This window comes from Rhinatrema bivittatum, chromosome 13, assembly GCF_901001135.1.
Source record: "Rhinatrema bivittatum chromosome 13, aRhiBiv1.1, whole genome shotgun sequence".
Taxonomy (NCBI): domain Eukaryota; kingdom Metazoa; phylum Chordata; class Amphibia; order Gymnophiona; family Rhinatrematidae; genus Rhinatrema; species Rhinatrema bivittatum.
Window position 1 is genome coordinate 2543946 of NC_042627.1, and position 27912 is coordinate 2571857.

General features: G+C 48.9%; 2 protein-coding genes across 3 annotated transcripts in view; one reads left to right on the plus strand and one right to left on the minus strand.

Annotated features, from left to right (window-relative positions):
- RNF20 (ring finger protein 20) overlaps nt 1-8062 on the minus strand; it is a 62342-nt gene extending 54280 nt beyond the window's left edge. Inside the window, exons 1-8 of one of the 2 annotated variants that reach the window (XM_029574891.1) lie at nt 8009-8062; nt 7325-7460; nt 5725-5892; nt 5191-5338; nt 4804-4989; nt 4399-4517; nt 3473-3619; nt 3088-3165 (exon numbers count right to left, since the gene is read on the minus strand). In XM_029574891.1, coding sequence (XP_029430751.1) covers nt 3088-3165; nt 3473-3619; nt 4399-4517; nt 4804-4989; nt 5191-5338; nt 5725-5892; nt 7325-7453 — 975 coding nt within the window. In that variant the 5' untranslated portion in view covers nt 7454-7460; nt 8009-8062. Of the gene's footprint in view, nt 1-3087; nt 3166-3472; nt 3620-4398; nt 4518-4803; nt 4990-5190; nt 5339-5724; nt 5893-7324; nt 7955-8008 lie in introns of those variants that run through there. The other variant, XM_029574892.1, reaches the window with a different exon arrangement.
- Nucleotides 8063-12531: 4469 nt separating this feature from the next.
- LOC115074925 (transmembrane protein 246-like) lies at nt 12532-21903 on the plus strand. The gene is made up of 3 exons (XM_029574904.1): nt 12532-12661; nt 17326-17424; nt 17888-21903. Exon 3 carries the CDS (start codon nt 17970-17972, stop codon nt 19203-19205), a length of 1236 nt encoding a protein of 411 aa, XP_029430764.1. The 5' UTR covers nt 12532-12661; nt 17326-17424; nt 17888-17969; the 3' UTR covers nt 19206-21903.
- The last annotated feature ends 6009 nt before the right edge of the window (nt 21904-27912 follow it).

Sequence of the window (27912 nt, forward strand, 5' to 3'; positions counted from 1 at the left end):
ATAAAGCCTGAAGTTCGGAAATTCTATGAGCCAAACAGATAGTGACCAAGAAACCACTCTCAACGTGAAGTCCTTCATAGTCATACACCTCAGAGGTTCACAAGCTGTTTAAGACCATGTTCAGGTACCAAGAAGGACACAGCTGCCGAACCGGTGAGTGTAAGTGCTTCACTCCCCGAAGGAAACACACAACGTCCGGATAATTGGAAAGAGCAAGTCCACGGAACCTTAACACACAGATAACCTAACACTTCCACCTGAATTCAGAGAATTAAAGGATAACCCTTTTACCAAACCATCCTGGAGAAGGGTCAAAATATGCCCCACTATGGCTGGCCTAGGATCCACTCGCTGAGCGGAACACCAGGCCTCAAAAACTCTCCAGATCCTCGCATAGGCGAAAAGTAGAGGTTTTCCTAGATTGCAAGAGCGCAGCGACAACCACGTCTGAATAACCTTTGTCTTTCAAATGTTGCCTATCCAAAGCCAAGCTACTAGACAAACTGGTCTAAACTGATCTAAACAAACTGGGCCTTGATGCAGAAGATTCAGCAGGTGGATGAGCCACAATGGCCAGTTCTCTGCCAGTTTGACAGTCTGAAAACCTGCCCACTAAGGAGTGAACACATACAGCAGGACATCCATTGGCCAGGGCATCTACTTTCACTCCTTTCTCTTAAATGACTGAAGAAACGTGGGGCCTTGGCATTTCGGAAGGCACCATCAAGTCTGATGGCAGCCCCACCTGCGACTGACGAAACTCATCGCCTCTTCTGACAGCTCCCACTCCCCAGGGTCTAGCTGCTGGTGGCTCAGAAAATCTGCTTGCATGTTTTCCGAGCTCGTAATGTGTGAGGCTACCAAATGCTCCAGATGTTGTTCTGCCCAGTCGACCAAAAGATGAGCCCTCCTGAGCCACAGCTCGATTCTTGGTTCCTCCTTGAAGATTGACGTAAGTGTCTGTTGTCGCATTGTCCGTCAAGATCCAAATGCACCACTCTCGTCTCTAGATGACTGATAGACCTGGAAGCTTCCTCCGGTGACCAATGACCTTGCACGGACTGGCTTTGACATATCGCTCCCCAGCCGGAAAAGTTGGCATCAGTGGTGACAATCGTCCAGACCAGGATATCGAGATCCACACCACAGCTCAGTTTTTCCAGGAAAAACCACCATGCAAGACTGGAACGTACATACTCCAGGAGAGGGAGAGGTAGGTGAAAATTCTGCAACGGACTCCAGTGAGACAGCAAAGCAGACTGAAGAGGCCTCATGTGGGCAAAAGCCCATGGAACCAGCTCCAAAGTAGAGGCCATAGACCCGAGTACCTGCAAATAATCCCGGACCTTGGGAATCAGCTTGTCCAAAAAGCCAAGCCTGTAACTTGGAAATTGCTCCTTGATGAAACACCTTTCCCACTCTCGGGTCGAAATGTGCCCCCAGGAATGCCAAACTCTGGGAAGGAACAAGATGACTCTTGGAGAAATTGACTATCTACCCCAACGACTCCAGGCGCCCGAGAACCAGATCCAATGCCTTCCAACAAAGGGCTTTCGACTTTGCCCGGATCAGCCAGTCGTCCAGATACGGATGGACCAGAAAGCCCTCCGTCCGGAGAGCCACAGCCACCACGATCACCTTGGTAAATGTCCAAGCACAGTCACCAGACCAAAAAGTAGAGCGCAAACTGAAAGTGTTCCCCCAAAATCATGAACCGGAGATATCTCTGATGATCAGACCAAATTCCTATATGCAAGTATGCTTCAGTTAGATCCAGGGATGCCAGGAACTCTCTCGGATGTACCACTGCGATCACCGAATGTAGAGTTTCCATCTGGAACAGAGGAACCTTCAGAGCTTCGTTCACCTTTTTCAAATCGAGAGTCGGTCAAAATGTTCCCTCCTTTTTTGGAATGATGAAGTAGATGGAGTAGCGACCAGTCCCTTGCTTGACTGGAGGGACCGGGAGAATGGTTCCCACGTGGCGCAGGCAAGAAACGGTATCTCTTACTGCCATTTGCTTTTCCTGGTAACTGCACAGGGATATTAGAAAATGGTCTCTTAGCGGCCGAGCAAATTCTAAAGCGTAACTGTGCTTATCACACTTAGGACCCACTGGTCTGATGTGATCTTGGCCCATTCCCTGTAAAAGAAACCAAACCGGCATCCTATCGCTGGAACCGAGGAATGAGCCAGCCTCGCCTCATTGAGAAGATTTGGCACATGTGCCCTGGAAGGATCCATCTCTCCCGGGCCGATGGGAGAGACAGCAAGTCTGGGACGGGAGTTGTGCTGCCTCACAGCCACTCCCAGCTGCTTTGCTGAATTTTTTTTTTTTTTTTTTAAATTTTATACAGCAAACAATGGCACAAAGTACATCCCTGAGAAAGGCTGGAGGCTCCGCTGGTCCCTCAGGGCGAGTGACCCGGATCCCCCGGGTATTAGCCCTGCCCAGCGCACAAGGAGCAAGCTTAAAAAAGGGATCCCTGACCCCCTGCTCAATGCCTCTTAAACCAGAGGATGGCCCCCCAGGACCTAACAACTCTCTGAGAGGCTGCAATCCAAAGTCTAAATCTTAACTTTTTTTTTTTTTTACTCAGACTGCAGGCTTTGCACCTTCTGTTGGAGACAGAGAAATACTGACGGACTGCAGGTGGCACCTCGGCTTAAGTGGTAGTGTCAGTAAAACTCTTTATCGCCATCTGCTGGAGGGGAGGCAAAACCCAGGAGTCTGGGCTGATCTGGGTATGTACAGGGAATGAGTTCTATGGTGACAGCATTCACATACCATCACCATAGCACTCTGCAACCTGCTCAGGTAGACCTGGGTGACTTTCAGCATTTACAATGAGATTTCAGAGGGCGATGCCTCTGAAGTACTTAGACAGGAATGACTTGATTAGGATGGTCTTCCTGAACGTCATCCTTGCAATGAGGTGATATTGAGGCCAGCTGTCTTAATACAAACTGCGGCATGTATCACACAATTCAAAAATAGCCATCCAAGGTGAGCTTGGTGACTGGCCAGCATTTTATGAAAATTTTGCATGTTAGAAGGGATGACGACGCACCCTCCCATCATAATACCTTGCGGGCATTGATAGTAATGGTTCCCCCATACAGACTGCTCCCAGCGCCATACACTTTGTAACCTTTCGAATTCACCTGCAAAAAAAAAACAAAACACAAAACTAGCAACAAAGCCAAAAAGAGTCAGAGGCTCCGCTAGGAAATCAAGCACTTACTCGCACGCTAGCAAATATCTGGCAACAGCAAAATCCGGGGAGACACCCACAGATCTCCTTTACTGTACTCTCAGCTTTCTCTCTCTCTACCTAGTACTGAACCATTCAACTCCCACGTGTAATCCCTGGAGATTTCCCCTTATCTATGTTACGGGGAGATGGGAGGGAAGGGGGTCCTGTCCTGGATTGCACCGTTCCTTGCCCCACCCTGGACTGGGTTCTGTTACCCTCTCCAGCACTTCTGTAAGGTGCCTGTTCAGCCTCTGCTCTCTCTTGCGAATTTTGTCAATGTCCCACTGCAGATCTTCCATCCTGGTCTCCAGGACAGACACACAAGACTCGGCTGTCTCCACCTTCTCTTGTAGTTTTGAGAACTGCACAGAAAATAAAAGGGTCAGCAAAACTCCATGGATATTCTGTATCGCTATACATTCATTTTATAGCAGAGCAGAATCCCCTCGTCTGCATCTCAAGAAGCAAGGGAGGAAGTCAGCAAACTGCCCAGAAGCATAAGATATCTAAACGTAACATGATCAGGCAGCATGGGACTCACACAGTGTAACTGAGAACTCTGTTTCCTTCTCTGACTGTTACAATTCTTCACAAATGTAGCACAAGCAAACAAAACTTATTTCATGGAAACATGGGAAGGGCACCCAGACCCTCCAGCTCAGGGACATCTCAGTCACCCCCTTAGCTCTACCCTTTTACACTCTCAATACAATTCTGAAGAGAGACATTGCTGCTGTTGGAGTGAATGTTTACTGTATTACATTCGGGCACCATCCACCATGAATTCAGACAGCAATGCATTACTTTACAGACAGACATGATATGTTAGAAGAATTAGTCCACAGAGATCTGAAATTTAGCACTTTCAGTGGTGGCTCTGCCACAAACTGAGTGGCCTCAAGTCACACAAGAGTACCTGGGTAAGAATAAATACTAATATTCTATGTCCCTTCGAACAGCTCAAGTACTAACACTAGTAGCCACATTTTCTGCCCCAGAAGTGGCTGTGTGCATGTTTCTGAAACATTAAATTGCAAATTGTGTTCAGATCCAGGTTAGAAGTCAAGCACTACATAAATCCAATTAATTATTCCTGCTGGGGAGAAATGAAGAGGGAATTTAGTGTTGGGGATTCAGGTACCTCCTGCGACATGCTCTCATGCTTATCCTGCAGCAGGTCAGCCAGCTCCTGCAGGCGGCTGTTTTCTTCAGCCAGCAGTGCAGTCAGCTCCTTCACAGTCTCCTCTATTGCGGCGGGGTCTGCAGGCCAAACGCAAGGATGAGCAGCACGCAGCGACTCCCGATGGAGCATTAAGAAAATGCAACCTGCCCATCCTATTACTCCTAGGAAAATAAACCCAAATAACCCAGCCCAGCACGCTTATTAAGCGAAAGGGCATCCCCCAGAGGTAAAAAACCTGCTCAGTCCCCAGCTTATACATCGGAGCTGCACAGGTCCCTCCCCTGAACTCTCAGTTCAGTCCCCAGTCTATGTTACAGATTATCATCGAGGACGCATGGGTCGGTCCCCATGCTCTCTTCTTACCTACAATGCTCAGCTTCTGCCCTAGCGCCTTCACTTTCTGCTGAAGCCGTTCATATACTGCCGCAATCTGCACCACTGCTCGGCGGGAGGCTTCCACACGCTCCTGAAGCTGCGACTCTATCTCCTCACTGCTGCTGCTTGCCAGCGTTGCCAAGAAAGAAAAGGCGGGCTCCAGCAAGCCTTCCCCTGAGGAAAGAAGAAAACATGAGGAAGCCCAAAATAGAGCAGAGGGGGAAAACATGAGAGCAAAGCATGAGAGGGGAAAGAAGGGATAGGGAGGAGAGAGAAAGGACAAAAATGAGACAAAAGAGAGCACAGAAAAGTCAGAAACTGACTACAAAGCTATTCTCGAGTCTTCTCTCTCCTGATGCAGCCCACTCTCCCTACCTCGTTCTCTCTCGTCTTTACGTTCCTGATTGCTATCAGAGTCTGGTTCTGGTTCCGGTACTAGCAGGGCCTTGCGGTCTGGTAACAGGTCTCCCAGTCCTTGCTCCAGGTCATAGCGCTTCAAGATGATCCGGACATTTTCGTCAAACTGGAAAAGAGCAAAGAACGGATGAGGGGGTCTAATCTACGAAGAGCCAGAGAGAGAGCGAGAGAGAGAAGAAGAAAGTGAGAAGAGAAAGCAAAAGGCAGCATACACCAGAAATGGTCAGAAAGAGAAACAGCAGAACTACAGACCTGGCTGCATCAGGGATAGTCAGATCTTACTTCAGCAGAGTTAAAGATTTTGGGGGTAATCAAACACACTAGCCAAGAAAAGCAGAGCCAGTCAGGTATTAACAGAAATAAAATGAATCAGAAGCAGAGACTAGCAGCACAGACCTGGAGCAGGGTGATGACACTAGAAGATAGGGGAGAGTGGTGATGGACAGCAAACATCAAGGCTGGTCAGAAAGACTGACTGACAGCGGCACAGACCTGGCTCCAGTAACGGTTGATGATAAGCAAGGAGGCATCATCTGTGGCCTGCCGGCGCTCCAGCTTCTCAATGTGCTCCCGCAGCTCATCCTCGATAGCCTGCCGCTGGTCCAGCATCTCGGCCAGCTTCCGGTTCTTTGTCTGCAGAGTTTTGATATCCAACTCCTCCTGTCAGGGGAACGGGTGATCAAGGTATTAATGTGTGATTACTTCTTCCCCACTAGAATGAGGGAGAGGATGCAGAATGAATTTGAGACCTTAATCAGAGCATTTGTTGCTGCTTCAGGATTCAGGAGATGGGGTATAAACTGCAGCAACAAGAAAATTTAAAGAGGGTTTGTAGTACTAAAAAAATCCCAGTTCCTGGGGTTCCCTTCTCATGAACTTCCTCCATAGCAAGATCTATACCAGAGCGGCTTAGGATTAATTAGGAGAGGACAGACGCCCCGCGGACGTACCTGCCAATGTTTTGGAAGGCAATAATCACACCCCTGAGATAAATAAAGGAACTGGCAGGCCTTCCAGCTCTCTCAGCCTCCTATACCAAGACCCTGGGGATTTGCTAAAACTTCCTGCACTGTTGTTCAGATTTATACCCTGGGAAGAGTGACTGCTTGTAACGCTGTTCACAAAGCTTCTGAAATACTGTAAAGCGGAAAGCTCTGCATGTTGCAGTAACGTGCTCCAGTCTGCTCTCGGTTGCTGTAGTGGTTTTTTCCCAGGTAAAGTAGCAGTGCTAGGTATGGGAAACAAACTAAGAGCAAACATGTATTCATGTAAAAACTTTATATATTAGTGTTTAAAGTTTTTGTAAGCCCTTCAAATCTCCGTAATTCAGGAGCACTGCTCATAGGAAAACTGGTTCTTACCTGATAATTTTCACTCCTATAGTACCACAGATCAGCCCAGACTCCTGGGTTTTGTACCCCTGCCAGCAGATGGAGACAAAGTTTTACTGAAACTGCTATAACAATGTAGAGTGCCACCTACAGTCCCTCAGTAAGAAACTGTAAGCCAAGATGCCAACTAAAACAATTTTAACTGCTCAGTGATCTGCTAACAACTCTGCAATAACTCAGACAAACTATGCACAAGTAGATGACACTGCCCCTTAGACAACAGACTCAAATAGATACCTACCTAGGGGTTATACCACTCCCGGCTCTAAGAGGGTGAACAGGCTTTTTTGGATAGGGTGCTGAATAAAAACTGCCAATACCCAATAGTGAAGACTGGTCTAGGAGTAGGATAAGGATTAAGGAATTAATATTTGGACGAACTATAGGAATCTGGGAATAAGGCCAGCAAAGAGGAAACAAGCTGATAGTTAAACGTTGCTCATATCTTAAAGACACTTTTGTTCAATTCAATATTACACCAAGAATAAAAAAAAGCTACAAAATGTATTTCAATATCAAACATTGCAGTCTTAAAACAAACTTATGAAGGGGATGGGGAGGTGCACGCAAGACTCTGGAATAATCTGTGAAAACTCATGTATGAAACCGGTGGCACATCATATGTTATTATTATTTGCTCTCTCCCTATTACAATAACAAATCCGGTGTCTGCCTGCTTCCAGCAGGAGGTCCCCACTTACCAAAGACAAAACGCTGCCGAGCTTGATGGTTTCCACTTTAGTTCCCGAGTCCTCCACCGCTGCTTTCTTCTCGGGGGGCCCGCCGGCGCCGGTGTCCCCCCCAGACCGTTTACTGCCGATCCCCGACATCCTGCAGCTGCAAGGGACGGGAGTCAAGCACAGGGAGGTTACCCGGAGACCGGAGCTTAGGAGCCCACGTCTGTGTGTGATCAGGGGGCGCGGGGGGCGAGGGCGCCGGTGCTGGGCCGGAGCGCGGCTTCCGCAATCCCCGCCCCTCCCCCGGCGAGCCTGACTGGGGAGGCCCCGCCCCCTCCCCCGGTTCTAGGTATATTTTTCGTTACTTCCCCTCCCCCCTCCCGATAGTGAGAGGCAGTGGCGGCGCTTTGGTCCCTCGGTGAGGAGGAGGAGGGAGGGTGAGGGCGCCCTCTGTCTCTGCTCCCATTTCAGGGGGGTATCTCGAGCTGTTTTGGGGTTTTTTGTTTGTTTTTTTTAATTCTCTTCCTCCCTCATTTTCTTCCTTCCTCCTCCTCCCCCGGCGGGAGTCTCGCGCCAGCCCTCCAGACACTCGCAGACGGGGCTAAGACCGCGCGCGCGAGATGGAGGACTACGAAGCCCCCCCCCCCGGATCACGGGAAGAGCCCGCGTTACTATCCTCATCCCCCTCCCCCTCCGGTAGCCACCGACCTCCTGGGCCCTGCGTTAGGTAATCAAACTTAACAGCGTCTGCGTGGGGGTGGGGGGGGGGGTGACGTCGGGGAGCGAGGGCGCGCCGTGTACCGGCCAATCAGGAGGCGCGCCCTCGCTCCCCGACGTCACCGCGTCACTCCCCCCCCCCAGACGCTGTTAAGTTTGATTACCGGCGCTTAGGACGCACTATGGGGCGGGGAGTGACGCAGTGGCGTCGGGGAGCGAGGGCGCGCCGTGTATCGGCCAATCAGGAGCCGCGCCCTCGCTCCACGACGTCACCGCGTCACTCCCCCACGCAGACGCTGTTAAGTTTGATTACCGGCGCTTAGGGCGCACTATTTTGAGGGGGAAAAAAGTGCGCCCTATTCTCTGGCAAATACGGTATATTCATTCCCATCGACCTCTGAATATACACAGTTTTCAACCCTCATTTCCTGCAATACCTCTCCTGCTCTCCCCTACCATGCCTGGTGGAACCTCTGTGCCTTTTCTGCTTTTCTCTAGCGGACTCCATTTTTTAGTCCTGCCCAAAGGACATCACATCTTCATGGAAGCGTTGCAGTGGTCTCCATAAATGTTACTGCAGCCTCCAGAACCTATCATCACACTCCTCCTGCTACAGCCTGCACTCTTCCGTTTCCTCACAGCATGCAAATTTAGGGGCAAGGAATTATTTTTCCTATGATACATATATGATGTATGTTAAGAAAGGAAAAGTGGTTCTTACCTGCTAATTTTCATTCCTGGAATACCACAGATGTGTCCAGACTCCTGGGTTTTGCCTCCCTGCCAGCTGATAGAGACAGACACTACTACTTGACCTAGTGTGCCAGTTTCAGTCCCTCAGTATGACCTGTTCCTAAGCTAAGATGAGATGAGATTAGCTATAATACAACAGAGACCCTCAACCCCACTCAAGGAGCAGGAGGAAGGTGAGCCTCTATCAAAAACTAAGCAGAACATCATTTAACCAAAACAAAGTATTCTGCATCATTACATACTGCCATGACGAGCAGGCTTTCCTAAATGGGCAGTGTTCTGGACTGATCTGTGGTATTACAGGAACTAAAGTTAGCAGGTAAGCAGGTAAGCCCAGATCAGTCCAGACTCCTGGGATGTACCCAGGAATGTGATGGCCCATCTCCAATATAATCTCTCCAGAAGCCCATGGAGTCTGGATTTCAGACACACAATTAGAAATGTCTGGCAAAAGTGTGCAAAGACTTCCAAGTAACCGCCCAACAGATTTCCAGTGGCAAGACCTCCAGCTGACACTCGGCCCATGGGGTTGCCTGCGCCCGAGTCAAGTGAGCCCTTAGACCCTCCAGCATCAAACGGCCTTTACAAATGTATGCCAAGCAATCGCGCTCTACAGCCAACATGCAATAGTAGCCTTGGATGCTTTGCATCTGTTCCTTGGTCCATTCCAAAGCACAAAAAGACATGATCTGATCTCCAAAAACTATTAGTCACCTTGTGATACCCTCAACTAGGGATGTGTAGAAGGACGCCATACGTTGCATTCGGGATTCATATTCGTTGGGGGGGGGGCAGATACGTTGCATTCGGCAAGGGGGGCCTTCGATATGTTTATACGTTAATTCTTATTCGTTACCCGGCTCCTGACCCCCCCCCCCCCCCCCACCCCAAGACTTACCAAAACTCCCTGGTGGTCCAGTGGGGGGTCCGGGAGCCATCTCCTGCACTCACACCCTTGGCTGCCGGTATTCAAAAAGGCACCGATAGTCTTTGACCTACTATGTCACAGGGGCTACCGGTGCCATTGGTCAGCTCCTGTCACATGGTAGGAGCAATGGATGGCCAGCGCCATCTTGTGCTCCTACCATGTGACAGGGGCTGACCAATGGCACCGGTAACCCCTGTGACATAGTAAGGGCAAAGGCTATCGGCTCCATTTTGATTACTGGCAGCCGACGGCCCAAGTCCAGGAGGTCGCTCCCGGACCCTCGCTGGACTTTTGGCAAGTCTTGTGGGGGTCAGGAGGATCCCCCAAGACTTGCCAAAAGTCGCTGGTGGTCCATTGCTCCTACCATTGGTCCTACCATGTGACAGGAGATGGCTCCCGGACCCCCCGCTGGACCACCAGGGAGTTTTGGTAAGTCTTGGAGGGATCAGGAGGGTGGGGGGTTGTAGTTAATTTAATTTTAGCCGGGAAACGAATAAGAATTAACATATAAACATGTCGGGGGCCCCCTTGCCGAATGCAACGTATCTGCCCCCCCCCCCCCCCCCGATGAATACAAATCCCGAATGCAATGTATGGCGTCCCTCTGCACAGCCCTAGTGCTGAATGTATAGGCCTACTGCTCCCAGAAGTCTCATGTGGTTGGCATAATGGCTTATTGCCTTTCTGTGTAGGTCTCTTGCAAGTCACGCATTTAGTGGCACCTGAGACCTTGAGGTGCCCATGTCAGTACCTCAAAAAAAGTATGTTTCATATATGCCTTTCCCAAAACAAAAAAAGACCAAGTCAAATAGTATTATAGAGCTGTGCCAACCACAAATACTTGTCAGAACGTAATGTCCTTAAATGATTTTAATATTGTTCATTTGAGAAGATACCGCATCAGCAAGCCAGTCACGGCAGTGAGAAACACTTGCCGTCTGGACTTCTCGTCACTTGCGGTGTAGATGTTTGCAAGAGTATTATAATGAAATTGTAATCCAATGTAAGAATGTCAGCTGGTCCCTACCGTTTTAAATAGCAAATCAATATCCCGACAGCGGACGTCTCAATTATTATTGCAGTGAGAACGGTCCCGTTCTCACTGCAATAATAATTGAGACGTCCGCGTCCGTATAGAAGCGCCTCTTCAGTCATTTAAAGTACTCCTGAAGAAGCGATCTCTCGATCGCGAAACACCGGCCGCTGTCGGGATATTGATTTGCTATTTAAAACGGTAGGGACCAGCTGACATTCTTACATTGGATTACAATTTCATTATAATACTCTTGCAAACATCTACACCGCAAGTGACGGGAAGTCCAGACGGCAAGTGTTTCTCACTGCCGTGACTGGCTTGCTGATGCGGTATCTTCTCAAATGAACAATATTAAAATCATTTAAGGACATTACGTTCTGACAAGTATTTGTGGTTGGCACAGCTCTATAATACTATTTGACTTGGTCTTTTTTTGTTTTGGGTTTGATCTATAAGACTAGTGCCGCAGTTCTTTGTTTTGTTGTTTCATATATGCCTTTGACATATCTTTTATGCAGACAGGTGTAGATAATCTTCTGTGCCGAGTAAGGACTCAGACTACCTCATTAGCAGTTACGGACAAGCTGCCACAGACATCAATGATATTTTATGACAAACAGTCCAGGAACATATGCATTGGCCAAAGTGCTGCAGGTAGTCTGTACCCAATAGATATGTGTCAGTGTGCATCTCGGTGAGTGACGTGCTGTGTTAGCCTCTGTCTCTCTGAGTGTCTGGGGGATGATGTTGCACTTGTAGGTCCTCTCTTACAATACCACTGAATACTCCATAGCAGGCAGTGTGTGTGCATTCATGTTGCACACACTGGCTTTGGACACCAGTGAACCACTGCTATTACTAGCAACAGTAGCATAGGATATACTTAGTTTTTGGGTTCTTGCCAGGTTCTTATGGCCTGGATTGGCCACTGTTGGAGACAGGATGCTGGGCTTGATGGACCCTTGGTCTGACCCAGTATGGCATGTTCTTATGTTCCCCTGCTTGTTCTGTGCTGGGGCAGTGCATGTGTGTGTGTGTGTGTGTGTGTGTGTGGCTTGCATTGCTGCTGTACCTGTTCTGTGGTGGAGCAGTATGTGTGTGTATGTGTCAGGGAAGCTTGCACTGCTGTTGCCTGTGCTGCCCCTGTTCTGTGGTTGGGCAGCATGTGTGCTTGTGTGCATGTGTGTGTGAGGGAAGCCTGCTATGCTTGTTCTTGGTGGGGCAGTGCATGTTTGTGTGTGGCTTGCATTGCTGCTGTACCTGTTCTGTGGTGGAGCAGTGTGTGTGTGTGTGTGTGTGTGCGTGAGGGGGAAGCTTGCACTGCTGCTGCCTGTGTGTGTGTGTCAGGGAAGCTTGCACTGCTGTTGCCTGTACTGCCCCCTGTGGTTGGGCAGCATATGTGCTTGTGTACTTGTGTGTGTGTGTGTGTGTGAGGGAAGCCTGCCGTGCTTGTTTTTGATGGGGCAGTGCATGTTTATGTGTGGCTTGCATTGCTGCTGTACCTGTTTTGTGGTGGAGGAGTGTGTGTGTGTGTGTGTGTGTGTGGGAAGCTTGCACTGCTGGCGCCCGTGTGTGTGTGTGGGGGGGAAGCTTGCACTGCTGGCGCCCTTGTGTGTGTGTGTGTGTGTGTGTGTGTGTGTGAGAGGAAGCCCATACTTCAGTAAATGCAGAATGCAGGGACTGACAATGCTGGAGTCTGCTTGCTAGGAGATGATGAAAGAGCTTAGCCTGCACGGTTGCCATGGAATAGCGGTGCCAGTCCCCGGCTCCTCCCTCCTGTAGTGCTGGAGAGTGTGCCCGGAAGGCTCCATCTTCCTCCCTGCTCTCCCCTCCCGGGAACTGGTGCCCTCTCTGCAAGAAGCTGCTAGGAGCCCAGGCATGGGGACGCTCTTCTCTCGGTGACCGAGTCAGTCCTTGGCTAGCACAGGTCAGATGGGTTTTGGGCTCCGCTTTCTTCTTTGTGTCTAATGGGCTACTGCACATTTATAACAAGCCCTGGGTGGCTTGTGAGTGTTCGGCAGCCTCGCCATGGTGGCCACGGATTGCAGCAGAGCTGGCTGGGTGCCCGGGCACCAGCTGTATCAGCAGGAGGGAGTGGGAGTGGGGGCTTGGACTGACCCAGATTTGCCCTTGGCAGAGTCCCCATGGGCAGCCCTTTGGCACTGTCGCTGCCCTGCGACCCCCAGCTTCCTTTCTCGGCTGTAGGCACAGACTGTGCTGGCCAGCCTGCTCCTCTCACCCTCGACCTTTGCACTGGGGAAATCAGGCGAATGCTTACAGAGAAAAACCCGCTCCCTGCTTCTCCCTTTTTATCTGCGGTCTTTCTCCTCCCCACCTCTCTCTCCCGCCCTTCTGAAATGCCAGTGACCCCCATTCTCCTGTCCCCGGCTGCTGCTGCGGCAGAGTTTATTTGCTGTCTTCCTATCTCTGCTGTGTGTTTAAGTTTTATTGCTGCTCCATGATTGCCCGGCAGAGTAGAGAAATGTTTTTATGAGATGGCCAGCTCATCCCATGCCGACACTGGAATTTCCAGTACTTGTTCCCAACTGTTCTGCTTTTTGCAGGAATATCCAGTACAATCAGTACCTGCAAATCCAAAATGTGCCCGAGTGTCCTGTAAACTCTAGCAATAAGTCAGTGTCGGACAGACCTGTGCCCTCGCCACCACTCTTCTGGATTCCCTGTGCCTGGCTCCTGAACTTGCTTCCATCTGCTGCCTGCCCTGCTCTTTGCTCCTGAACAGACGTCACCGTGCCTGCCTGACCACATCTGCCTCACGATTCTGTTCCATGCCTTTAGCCCTGTCAGTCAGCGATCCCCCCTTCCAAGATCATGACAGTTTGCACAGGGCATAGATCCGGCTGATGATCCCTTGCCTCACAGACGGTCCAGCAACAACAAAACAAATCAAGATCACATTATTGGGGTCCCAAAAGACCATTCTTTAAGAACATAAGAAATTGCCAAGCTGGGTCAGACCAAGGGTCCATCAAGCCCAGCATCCTGTTTCCAACAGTGGCCAAACCAGGTCACAAGAACCTGGCAATTACCCAAACACTAAGAAGATCCCACGCTACTGATGCAATTAATAGCAGTGGCTATTCCCTAAGTCAACTTGATTAATAGCCATTAATGGACTTCTCCTCCAAGAACTTATCCAAACCTTTTTTTGAACCCAGCTACACTAACTGCACTAACCACATCCTCTGGCAACAAATTCCAGAGCTTTATTGTGCATTGAGTGAAAAAGAATTTTCTCCGATTAGTCTTAAATGTGCTACTTGCTAACTTCATGGAATTCCCCCTAGTCCTTCTATTATCCGAAAGTGTAAATAAAAGGACTAAATCAACTAAATAAAGCTAAATAAACTACAGTCGTCCCTAGCTATGACTATGCCAAGTCCATCATTTGCACAACCGGTCACAGCCGGAGCTTCATCTCTGACTGCTCCTTCACCTTGCCTATCTCTGCCACCTTGGAATGATGGCAACCCTGAAACCTACTGAGGCTTCATCAGTCAGTGCCTGATTCACTGAGCTCCAGCCGGCCACTGACCTGTCTGGTCAGGCTCGGGCATGGACCTCTCCAGTCCCTGTACTCTCCAGGTATTTCTGACCTGCTTCAGGAAGCTCTTTCATGAGCCTGCTCCAGCATTTTTCTGTAACACTGACCGGGGATATGGACCCTTTGTGCTGTGGTGCAATTGGTGCCACCTAGCGGGTGAACTCACCAGGCTTGCCCTGGCAGCTGGCGGAGAAGGCCTTGGACAGCATCGACTGGAGCTCCTGATAAGACTCCACCGTGCCTGCCTGACCGTTACCGCCGGATTTTCTCAGGACTGCGAGCTCAGAAAATCCAGGTGTAAGTTTGTAGCTGAGGCCTTGTGCCTCGGGTGATGTGACTTGTCCAAGATCACAAGGAGTGGCAGTGGAATCTGAACCCTGGTTTCACTGATTCTCTAACCACGAGACCCTCCTCCTCCAGGGCCCTTTGCTGCCCTTTGTGAAAAATTACGGTGCTGCCCACCCCCACTCCAGATCATTCAGTGCCTGTCCCGGGCCCATCAAATAAAGCCCAGCTCCGTCCTGCAATCTGTATTTTATTAAAAACTGACAAACTGTCCGTCCCCCCCCCCCCCCCCCCCCCCCGGAACCCATGGATAGGGAAGGGCATTAGATACCCTAGGCAAACCTTACAGCCTTACTCTGGGTGCAGGGATTGATTGCCAACAGTCGCTGGCGCTGAACAGCTGCTCGGGCAGGGAGATTAAACCTGAACATCTGGCTTGGTCACCCCGCAGACCACTCCAACAGGTTGCTGACCATGCGTTCCCCAAGGGGCAGCAACTACTCCCCACTGCCTCCGTTGTAAACCTTTGTTGCCCCTGACTTCACGATCCTCCAGAATGAGATGTGATTTGTTTCCCCTCCCCTGCTCTGGGTGCAGATCCTGTGTCTGATTTTTGTAATTAAGCCATGAGGAGGTGTCTGAGTTGAGACCAGGAAGGGTGGGGAGTGCCTGGAGGGTCCTCTCCCTCACCATGCTCTTCAGCCATAGGAGGGAACTCCTCCTCCCCTACTCTTTGGGAGTCTCTAACTCTGCCAACAAGCCCGATGACATTAAAATGGCCGAGAAGCGCTGCTTTAGATTATTACAGAAGGTGGTGGTGCGGGTGGGAATGTTGGAAAGTATGAGCGAAGAGATCAAATCTGCAGAGGACCCAAAATTATTCAAAGCACTGAAAGCCTAAGCTGATTGTGAAGAATTGCAGGAAGACCTGGCGAGATTGGGAATTGGGCGCCTAAATGGTAGATGGAATTGAACGTGGAGAAGTGCAGAGAGATTCATATAAGGCAAAAGAATCCTAAGCTATTTGTATGCAATGGTGGACTCCACCCAGGAAAACGATCTTAGAGTCATTGTGGACAATGCGATGAAATCCGCAGCTCAGCATGTGGCAGCAGTCAAAAAAGCAAATAGAAAATTAGGAATCATTGGGAAAGGAGTAGAAAATAAAATGGGGAATATCATAATGTCTCTGAATAGATCTATGTATGGCCGCATCTTGAGCACTGGGTGCAGTTCTGTTTGCTGTTCCTCAAAGTCATCTTTAGCAGAACAAAAAAACCTAGAGAGAAAAGCAATAAGGTTCTCTATAACCTTGATTGTGCTTTGTCAGTTTGAGAGCTATAGAGACTTTGGGCTGGATTTTCAAAGCTCTACGTGCATAAAGCCAGTGGATTTACGCGCTTAGAGGGGGTTACGCACGCCGAGCCTATTTTATAAAGGCCCAGCGATGCGCGTAAAGCCCCGGGATGAGTCTAAGTCCCGGGGCTTCAAAAAAGGGGTGGTTCGGGGGCAGGGCGGGTCCAGAGGCCTCCAGCACTGCGGCCATTTGCGCTGTGTTGGAGGATCGCGTGCCAGCAAGCTCCTGGCGCATGTAACTTGCACCTGCCCAGAGGCAGGCACAAAAGGTAAGATAGAGGTGGGGTGGGAAGGTTAGGGGAAGGGGTGGGAAGCATAGAGTAGGGGGAAGGGAACAGGTGAAGGCCGCGGGTGTCGGCGCGGGCGCGCAGGGTGCACAATGTTGCACCACCTTGCGCGCGCCAACTCCCGATTTTATAACATGGGCATGCACCTGCGCGCCCATGTTATAAAACCGGGCGTCCATGTGCGCGTGCCGAGTAGAGCGCGCACATGGACGCCAGCGCGCTTCTTTGAAAATCTACCCCTTTCTGTCTCTGGTACGTGCACAGATTGGAACCAGTCGATATATGTCACACTGGTCGTGTTGTGATGTTTTATTGTATATGTTTGCCGAGAACAATAGATCAAGCGAGTTAGACATTTTTTAAATAAGTAAAACCCAAAAATTATTACAGGATGGAACGGCTCCCTTATGAAGAAAGACCCGACAGGTTAGGGCTCTTCCACTTGGAGAAGAGAGAAATGAGATAGAGAGTTATAAAATTAGGAGCGGCATGGAACAGGTAAATATGGAACTGTTACTAACACCATCACATAGCGCTAGGAATCGGGGCCGCTCCATGAAACTAAGAGATTGAACTCAAATTTAAGAAAGGTTTTTCTAGTCCCCACACGTATCTCGCCAGAAAATGTGCTTAAGGCTCATAGTATAAAGACCAATTGGGTCCGTCCAGTCAGCGCAGCTATTCCTGTGCCAGGTGTCAGTGGTAAAGTGCGGCTGCTTGTAGGATATCCCTCCTGTTCTCATTGCTTCTCCACCATCCTTCTCAGACGAGCATATAAGATCCTAAGAACACGAGTGCCTTGCTCCTTCCAGCTCAGCCGCCTGTCTCTGACACTGGTTAGTCTGGGTCACCTAGAAGTACCCGGAAAATGCCAACAGGAAAGTCTGTTATTGGTCTGTCTGGCTAATAATTAATTTCTTATGGACCTGGCTTCCAGAAACTTGTCCAAAGCTTTTTTTAAACTCAGTTTTCTGCCATTATCTTCTATGTTACTATGTTTCTGTGCCGAAGCCTTCTAAAATGTCCATGTTTGTGTGATGTCTCCCTGCTTCTACACATTTTTCTCTCCTTAAGTGTCTCTCTATGTATATTTTACAGGAAAGGCCATGCGCCATTTTGGAATCCTTTCTTTGACCTGCTTTCGACCTCTCAATGTCCTTATGACGTCTATCCTCCAAACCAAACACAGTACTCAAGGTGGGGTTTTACCAGTGACTTACAGAGCAACAAGATTACCTCCTTTTATCTGGTGTTGATATCTCTCCTTATCTCTATTAGAATTTTATTAGTAAAAATCAGTAAATTGGCGCTCACAATAGATATTAAATTTTAAGAAATGTTCCTACCAATTTCAGGTGCACGTTCCTACCAATTTATTTATTTATTTATTTATTCAATCTTATATACCGGCTTTCAAGTTCATTTCAAGGCGGTTTACATTGATTGAAGTTGCAGTAGCAACCTTCAAACACATATATACTAAAAACAAAACATGGTACATGACTAAAATACATTAAAACCAAAAGCTAGCTGACTAAAAATATATTAAACGTGCACGTCTCTTTATTTTCTGAGTGCTCACCTCAGTGATGCTGGTTTATATGAAATAATAAGACCAACAATTCCTAACTCTAAGTTATTCTGTGTTTGTTGATTGTAGGTTCAACTGGGGGGATTGCTGAGACCTATAGTGCTTTCACCCACAGCTTGAGAGGCAGCCAGCAGAAGGTCCTATCAGGGGCATGCGAGCAATATCATGGCACTGTTTCTTATTGTGGCTTTGCCCCAGAGGGGGACGCTGCACCAGCCCCTTCCTCCATCTGCTCATTTTGACGGCAGTGACCTTCGGAGTACTGTTGCCCCTGCTGTGCCATGGTCTTCTCCACTCGTACTTTTATGTCCGTAGGTGGCACCTGGACCACATGAGCTTGGAGTTTTTGGAACAGAATCTGGAAGAAGCGCAGGCCGCTGCCCAGTATTTTGATAACCTGCATTTGTTGAACTCATCATCAACATTGATGTCTTCGGTCAATGCTGATGGGCCTTCTCCTAAGCCTTGGTTGGTGATCACCATTGTCACTGTGCATCGGCAGCCAGAGTACCACTACCCACTGCAGGTGATGTCCCGCTTCCACCACCTTCTGGCACAGTGTGGCGATGCCTGCCATCACCACCAACTCTTCATTTGCAATGTTGACCAGGACCCACAGAATCACAGGGATGCCCATGTCCTGGCCAAGTTCTTCCCCACTGTAGTGCGCTATGGTGAAGAAGAGGGTGCACCATCTGAAGACACCAGTTCTATCAACCTCTTTGAAAAGGAGAAGCAAGACTATGCTTACTGCTTGTCCAAGACACTGTTGACCTTTGACACAGAGTATGTGCTGATGGTGGAGGATGATGCAGTACCAGAGGAAGAATTCTTTTCAGTTTTGCATCACTTGCTCCTGGCACGGTTCTCAGAGGCTCCACTAGGGGGTGCTCTCTACTTCAAACTCTATCACCCAGAGCGGCTGCAGCGTTATGTGAATCCTGAACCCATGAGGATCCTGGAGTGGATTGGGCTAGGAATGTTCCTGGGTACCCTCCTGAGTTTGGCATACACCCGGGCAGTTGGCTATCAGTCCATCAGTTGGCCCATTTTCCTCTTCTTTATGCTGTACAGCATGGCATTGGCAGAACTCTTTGGACGCCATTACCTCTTGGAGTTGAGGCGTTTGGCGCCAGCACTTTATAACGTTGTGCCTGCTACTGAGTGTTGCACGCCTGCTATGCTGTACTCTAGTGCCTCTGCCACTCGAACGTTGGGGTACCTCAATGAGTTCCACTGTAAGCCAGGCTTTGCCAAGGACACAGCTCTGTACTCCATCCTCAGTGAGAAGGGGGAGTGGGCATCTGTGGTGGAGCCCAATCTAGTGAGGCATGTGGGGCTTCACTCCAGCCTCAGAGGGACAAATAGTGACCCCAAGCTACTTTGAGTCCTTAAATTATTGCCCTTGCAAGAAAGAGAAGAGTCACAGACTTCCCAAAACATAACCAAAAGGGGTGTCAAAGTCATGAACTGAACCTCAAAATGAATAATGGAGATGAACAGCAGGGGCAGGAAACAGAGGTTGACAATTAGGCTTATTTATCAAGGTCTCCAAAATGCAACAACACAGGGGTAGGTGAAGTGTAGAAAAGCAGCGCTCTAGTCTCCAGAGATGGAGGAGAGGTGAGCAGAAGGAGTGGTTCTGTGACACGCTAAACCCCTGCGCTGCTCACAGCCTTGACACAGGACAAGCACGGGGGTCTAGGCTGATCCCTAGCCCACAGCCTGATGCTCTGTTTCTCCCCTCCCTAGCCACACAGAGTGTTACACTTTGACGAGAGGTCATTTGAAATCTTGGGTCATTCAGGCTTTTAGTACCTAGTTCCTGTTTTTTCTCACACAAAAGAAATGCATCCTTAAAACAAAGCCTGCACCTCTGAGGTGCTCAGTATTATAAAAGTGCACGCACAGTGGGCAGTAAGATGCAGCCTGTGCCACTGACATGTGATCAGCTTGTGTGGTGCCGTCTGCAGCTCCTGCTCCTCCATGGCCCGGTCCAGTCTGGTGGATGCACTGTGAGGATCATTTGTGCGCCTCTGGCTCCCAGGGTTTGGGGGGAATTCCAGGGCAGAGTAACGATGTTACTCTGCAGAGTAACATCGTTACACCAGGAGAGGTAGGGGCTGTTGCTTGCTCTGAGTAGGAGCCCAGCATTGGTTCACTCAGACGTGGGATCCGTTCTGTGACATGAGCTCTGCCCACTATGCTCAGGGACTGTTGGTTGGTTTTGTCTTGATCCACTCCACCGGGAACCAGCTTAAATGTTCAATGACGCATTACCACTGCAAAAAAGGAGAGGCAGACATGTAAAACAAGTCTCTTGAAGGTGGGCATCCTATACATTTCATTTTATGCCAGTCCAGAAAGATTTCTGTTTCTCTTTTTCCCTTTGTAATAAGGTGAAAACCAGTTTCATCAAATCAAACCAGTGGAAGGTACCAGTCCTTTAAGACAATAACTGCTGGAATAGTGAAACGCTTAATCTTGCTTGCAAAGGTGCTCCATGAATAGCAGCTGCTCCACCGACATCGCTGTTTCAGCTGTGTCCTGCTTCTGGGGTTCCTCCAGAGCTAGCAGCCCATTGCATCGGCAGAGGAACGTACTGAGCTTCCACCCCTAATGTGGCAGTGCTTAGCCAAATGGGCTGGGTAGGATGCCAGCCTTCAAGAGACTGTTGTGATAGTTTTAAGATTTTAAATTTCTGTGCCCCACTTTTTAGCAGTGGTTTGTCTCTCACACATAGAACTTAGTTGCATTACAACATACTAATACAGTGCCACTTACCCCCAGGCCTAGTGATCACATCCAACTCTTCAAGGTGCATCAAAGTAGCACAGCATCAGATGAGAACTGGAAGCAGCACTGGGACAGTTACCAAAACAACTGCACCAACTCCTGAAGCCTAAATCCTTCCTTGGGACCAAAAATTCAGACAACTCAAGTCTCCCAGCTACTCTGGGCAGTGCAAGCCTATTTGGCACCCTAGGCAAAACTTTTGGCTATTCACCCCTCCCCCCTTATCTATTGGTGGCAGCTCCAACACTGCACTCCCTCCTTCCCACAGCAGTGGCTCCAGGACGGCGCTCGCTCCTTCCCACAGCAGTGGCTCCAGAACGGCACTCCCTCCTTCCCACAGCAGTGGCTCCAACACTGCACTCCCTCCTTCCCACAGCAGTGGCTCCAGGATGGCACTCCCTCCTTCCCACAGCAGTGGCTCCAACACTGCACTCCCTCCTTCCCATGGCAGTGGCTCCAGGACGGCACTCCCTCCTTCCCACGACAGTGGCTCCAGGACGGCGCTCCCTCCTTCCCACAGCAGTGGCTCCAGGACGGCGCTCGCTCCTTCCCACAGCAGTGGCTCCAGGACGGCGCTCCCTCCTTCCCACAGCAGTGGCTCCAGGTCGGCGCTCGCTTATTGACTTGCTACAGCATTCTAGGCCAGCGATTTTCAAGCAGTGTGTCGCAGCTTCCTGGTGTCCCATTGCCCTGCTTGTGCTTTCCTCCCTCTCGTTCATCGCAGTGAGATGCACATATTCTTCTGCTAACACTGCTGCCGTTTCGTCCGGGCAGGAATGGCAGCAGCGTTAGTGGCATGGCCCTCTCTTCTTCCTGTCCCCGCAGCCCAGAACAGGAAGTGCATTACAGTGGGGTGCACAGGAGGAAGAGAAGACCATTCTGCATGAAGTCTGGCAGCAGCATGGACTCGGACCAAAATGAAGTGCATCCCGCCATCAGCGATGGGAGAAAGAACAGAGTTAAACCCCCACAGCTGATGGGATTCTTCATTCTTGGGCCACAGGGGCTGGAGAAGGAGGCTACTGCAGCTGCCATTTGTACTGGGGAGGAGCGGGGTTCATGAGAGAAAACAAGCCAGAGGGGGAGAGAGCCGTTTTTATTATGAGTTTTTGCCTCTACAGCGAACTTCTTTTCAAATTCTCTTTTAGCCTGTCTAATCAATGTCTTACATTTAATTTGACATCCACACAAGTGCAAGAAACAACGTAAGTTCCTGGTGTAGTGTTAAAGTTTCATGTATGACATTTTATTGCGGCAACTCCTGAATTCAAAACAATGACTTTAAATACGATGGGGGTTTTGAATTCAGGAGTTGCCGCAATAAAATGTCATACATGAAACTTTAACACTACACCAGGAACTTACGTTGTTTCTTGCACATGTGTGGATGTCAATATATTAGAGTGCAAGCATTACTCCAGTGTTTTGTTACATTTAATTTGCCAATGCTTATGCTTTATCTTGTTTTCTTCTGATGGATCCTTCTTTCAATTTTTGAATGAAGATCTTTTGGTTAAAATAGTCTTTCACCTCATTTTTTAACTATGCCAGCAATCATTTGGCCTTCCTTCCACCTTTCTTAATTCATAGAATACATCTGGACTGCACTTCTAAGATGGAATTTTTAACAATGTTCATGCCTTTTTCACGCTCTTAACCTTTTTAGCTGCACCTTTCAAGGTTTGGGTTTTTTTTTACTATTGTTCTCATTTTATTAAAGTTTCCCTTTTGAAAGTTTAGTGCTAGGACCATAGATTTACTTACAGTCCCCCTGCCAGTCATTAATTCAAATTTGATCATATTATGATTACTATTGTCAAGCAGCCCCACCACTGTTACCTCTCTCACCAAATCCTGTGCTTCACTGAGAATTAGATCTAAAATTGCTCCCTTTCTTGTCAGTTCCTGAACCAATTGCTCATAAAACTGTCATGTATTCAATGTCACCTATTTAGTGGATTCTGTTTCATAGGTAGAAATAAAGTCATTTGAAAGCTGATAATGTACAGATACTATGTTATATTGTATTATGCAGCAAGCAACACAAGTTTAAAGTAACAGAGACAGGAAGAAGAAAATAGTGAACTACAAGGATCAGCCACAAGGTGGCACCAATCTGAAAGTTAACATTTGTAACCTCTCCTGTTTGTTTGCAACTTTCTGTCATATAATGAGCTACAGATGAAGTCTCTTACAAGTGCACCTGTAGACAGGGCTTTTCTGTAGATGCAACTGCTGATCTCTGCCTGGCGTCAGGGGGCTGCTATCTCTCCTGGCTCTCATGATTGGCCTCAGACTGCCTGCTCGCTCAGGGCTCTCATCTATACTGTTCCCCACAGAAACACCCCCCCCCCCCCCCTTTTCACAATCTCCTCATCCCCTCAGCTCCTCTTTCACAACGTGCCCTCTATTTCCTATTCGCCAGCCCCTTTTTAGTTTGCTGACCCCACTTCCCCATCCCCATTCCTCCCTCGCTGATTGTGCCAGCGATGGAAGGAGGTGAGCGGCAGTGCCTTGGATTATATCTTTCTCTGCTCTCAGGGCACCGCCAGGCAGTAGAGGAGGAGGATGGAAGGAGGTGAGCGGCAGTGCCTTGGATTATATCTTTCTCTGCCCTCAGGGCACCGCCAGGCAGTAGAGGAGGAGGATGGAAGGAGGTGAGCAGCAGTGCCTTGGATTATATCTTTCTCTGCCCTCAGGGCACCGCCAGGCAGTAGAGGAGGAGGATGGAAGGAGGTGAGCGGCAGTGCCTTGGATTATATCTTTCCCTGCCCTCAGGGCACCGCCAGGCAGTAGAGGAGGAGGATGGAAGGAGGTGAGCGGCAGTGCCTTGGATTATATCTTTCTCTGCCCTCAGGGCACCACCAGGCAGTAGAGGAGGAGGAGGAGGACGTGGCCTGACGCACTGCTGTTCACCGCCTCTTGCTGCCAGCCCAGTTGGTATGGGAAGGGGTATCTGCCCTAGATGGGGGGGGGGGGGGGTGATTGTAAATGAACTGCTGCCGCCCCCCGCCACTTGGCTTGGCTCCTCATCAACCACTAAATCCACTGGAACCAGCCAATTTAGTGGTAGGAGATAGATTTTATGGCCCTTCCCTTGGCTATAAAGTTACGAGGGACTGGGGACTTTCAGCATGAACCCTTAAAACAGTACAGAAGTTCCCCCACAGTAACCTACCCAAAGTTAAAGGACTCCTTAGCCTGGGGACCACCACATCCCCCGTCCACAGGAAAAACATCTTGCACACTGATTTACACCTCTGACCTAAATGCACACACAGAAAAGTCTCTTTATAATCCGGCTAAAAGTGTGCACACTGGAAGCCCAGAAATAGAAAGGCAATTTTCAGCAAAACCATTTTATCCAGGTAAATTGTTCTTTACCCAGGTGAACAGCTCTGGGAACTGTTTCTGATTAAATAGCACAATAGAAATAATGTACTTTGTGTGAGCTACTCTCAGAGAGTGAGGTGATAGCTGAACAGCTTAGGATCTGGTGATTTATTCCTGGTTAAGCTCAAGCAGCTGCAAACTAGTATTACAATGCCCCAAAGCGGTATCAGCAGCTGTTTCAGCATTATCAGTGCAGAAAAGGTCACGCAAACATGCCTGGCTGTTTGGGGGCAGTGGGTAAGTGTGTCATATTGTATTTATAATTATATTCAGCTTGTATGTCCCAGTCTGCTGAGCAGTAAAGAAAAGCAGACGAGCGGGCATTCTCCTTGAACAGAGAAAACAAGGGAATGAGGAGAGCCGGAGGATCAGATGATTAGGAAGGACTGTCCTCTTCCACTGCTCTAACCTCTGTCTTAATTGTTGTAATCTGCAAATAGACAAATATACCGATTACTCTCTCAGATTGCCCTTGCCTCATCCACCTCTTTGGCCATCTTATTTATGTATTTATTATTTATTTAACATTTTTATATACCGACCTTCATGAAAGAAATTCATATCAGATCGGTTTACAAATAACATGAGGGGAATAACAAAGTCAATCATATAACAAGAAATGAAAGTTACATATAACAAGGTTACATATAACCTTGTTATATGTAACCTTGTTATATGTAACTTGTTATATGTAACTTGTTATATGTAAGTTATATGTAACTTGTTATATGTAAGTTACATATAACAAGTTACATATAACAATAATGATCTTAAGATCATCAGATACAATCACCCCAGATCCTGTTCTTGTTTCATTCTTATCACTTCACCCCCTATACTGTGCTGCTCCCTTGTTTTTTTGCCTGCATTTTTCAGCATTAAATCTTAACTGTCAGATTCTAGACCAAGGGTCTCCAAACTTCTCAAGGGAAGGGTCACACTGGACATTTCAAATCATGAAGAAAGCCAAAGGCAGGGGATAGGCTGTTCCTGGCCATAAGCCTGCCTTCAGGGAACTGAAGCATTACTGCGCTGTCCCGTTCTCCTCGTGGTCCGTGACCAGTCTGCAAGGGCTATGTAGGGCACGCAGTGGGACAGGGTGGTCCACGACTCAGTCCCGCGGGTGGCCTGAGTAGGGCGCCCTGAGAGACAGTGCCAATGTCCATCTTCCTTGCTTCTTGTCTCGTCTAGGATTCCAAGTTCCTCGTTATTTCTGCACTTCAGCATCATGTCTCTGATGTCGTTGCATCGACCCTGGTCCGGGATGCCATCGCATCGACCACTGGTCCGTGATGTCTTCACATCAGCCTTGGTGTCAAGTCTTCATCTGCGATGCCGTTGCATCGATCCTGGTGTCACGTCTTCATAGTCCTGGTGTCATGTCTTCAACCCAAGTCTTCATGCCATGTGATGCTGTTGCATCAATCTTCATAGTCTCGTCTTCGTGTCAAGATCCGTCTGCCCTCAACCTCAGGCCAGGCCTGCTGCTCCATGCTGCTCGCAGCAGGTCCGAAAGGGCTCGGAATGGTCGAAGGACCATTCAACTTCCAACATCCTCGGATGTTGGCCTTGGGAGCTTGCAGGCCTGGCAGAGGGTACGACCGTCAGCTATGCGGAGCCACCGTCAACCCTTGGCTCGGCCCTGAAGGTCTGGATCGGGCTGAGGCCCATGGGCACACTAAACCACCAGAGTACATAACAGAAGAGTCCTAACCTCTTTAGCCTTTCCTCAGGGGAATCGTTCCATCCCCCTTATCAATTTAGTTGCCCTTCTCTGTGCCTTTTCTAATTCTGCTGTATCTTTCTTGAGATGTTGTGACCAAGGAGTCCTCTTGGCGTGGATCAATCTCTTCACGGAGTAGCATCGGGGCCTTTCCCTTCACATAGCAGACTCAGAGAAGTGTTGGTGAAGGATTCTAGGAAAGGGGTTCCTGGAAGTCCAGATGTTTAAGAAGCTGGACACAAATGTACTAGGAGCTGTCAGAAGAAGGACAGCCTGCCTGAGTGAAGCTGGGAGCCCTAAGGAGAGGCGCATTTTCCTGGAGAGTATGTGGACCGAGCTGCTGGAAGGTGCCAGAGGAAGAGCAGTCCAGCTGGGAATGTTCCCTAGAGTCTAAGACTGAGTCAGCAACACCGTAGAGAAAAAGAAAGAAATCTTTGAAAAAAGATTATCTGGGAGGGCCCAGGGTGGAAGGGATACCTGTCCCAAAGAGCTGACCTGTTTTGGGGGTGAAGAGATGAAGCGATATTGTTTATTTTTGGTGCTTTTCAGGACTGATTTGCTCTTGTGCTGCACTGCCCTAAGTGTTTCTTGTTGGTACTTTAATTTCCCTGCCATCAGTTGGTAAAGATTTTTATTTTGAACCACATCACTGGTTTGGAGAGGGTCTTTTTGGAGTTCTTGACTGGTGAACAGGAAGAGCCCCTGGCAGCCTAAAACCCTTGCAAAGAGTGAACTTTCCCCTGTGTGGAAAGCTCGGGAGCTCATAGGGCCTTGCATGGTCTGTGATCCACGCCATGTGCCCCCCCGTGCCCAGGGCCACATATATTTGTCCACATGTAATGTGGATCTACAGAACCTTACGCCCATGAATGTGGAAAGGGTTGAGCATTCTACCATTGCCTGTAGACGTTTTCTAAGGGAATCCACATCCTCTGCTGCGTTTGTGTGCACGAGTGAGCATGCGCACAATACCTCCAGCCATGCATGCTTTAGTGTGGCAGTGTTTTTTGGTCCTTAGCCTTGTAGATCCTCATCCACCGATAACCCCAGGGTCACAGCAGGATTTAATGAGCAGCAAGGAGGGAGGGACCTGCCGATGCAAGACAGAGACAACAAAAGGGCCACCTCCGCTGCGTCATTCTTTCATAAACAAGGCCTCTGATTAGATAGCAGCCACGGAAAGTTGGACTTTGAGATAACTGAGTAGCAGAGATGGTGAAAAACCTAGGATACAGCAGAAAAAAATAAATGCATGCAAAGAACGGAGCACCTACTGCAAACTGCACTCTGCACACCGATGTGAGCGTGAGAGGAGAATTCATTCGCTGCCTGTTCCTTTCCCGCGTATGCACCGCTCCAGCAGTGACCCCCATCCCTCTCTCCAGAAAAGGCTGGAATTCCTCCCACTCTCACATGCTGCTCCCCACCTGTGCAAGGGAATGTAGGTGCACAGGGCGGGATTTTCGTGCTCCTAAAGGTGGCCACCCACACTGGACATTTGAAAATACAGCTGCGCTATCTTTAGCCACTGAAAAAGCAGACTTGTGTGCTGTGTCAGGGAAAGGGAGGTAGCCAGATGGCACCAATTTTCAATGCTGAGAGACGACTTTGCAGGCTTAAATGGAGCTGGCTAGGTTTTGATCAGTTCTAGTTAAGCCTAATTTCAGCAACAAACCAGCAGGTAACGCTGTGGCTGAAACTGAGCCTAAAACTGTATGTGCGGCAAAACCAGCTGCTCTGCCCTGCATTCAGTATCAGCTCCATAATGACCTCTATAAAAGCAATCATTTATAAACATTTCTCATTTACAGCCTTCCTTCCAGTGTCCTAAGCAAGTGGTTCCCTAACCTGTCCTGGGGGATCCCCAGCCCGTCAGGCTTGCAGGACATCCTCAATGGATATGCATGAGATAAATGTTCATGCAGTGGAGGCCTATTCTTTGTGGATATCCTGAAAATCCAGCTCCCAGGACAGGTTTTGGAAGCCCTGTCTTAGACAGCTCTTGATATTTCTTTTGGATTTGCTCCCATTTCTATGTCTACGCACAGTGGCGTCAGTTCAGTCGCTGAGCAGCTAGTTAAGTTAAATTAGCCGTCGAGGTACATGCGTTCCATTAAGGGTAATAACTGCCGCCGCTGAGGAGGCTGGAGCCTGGGGGAAGCTGTTTGCAGTGCATGGAACG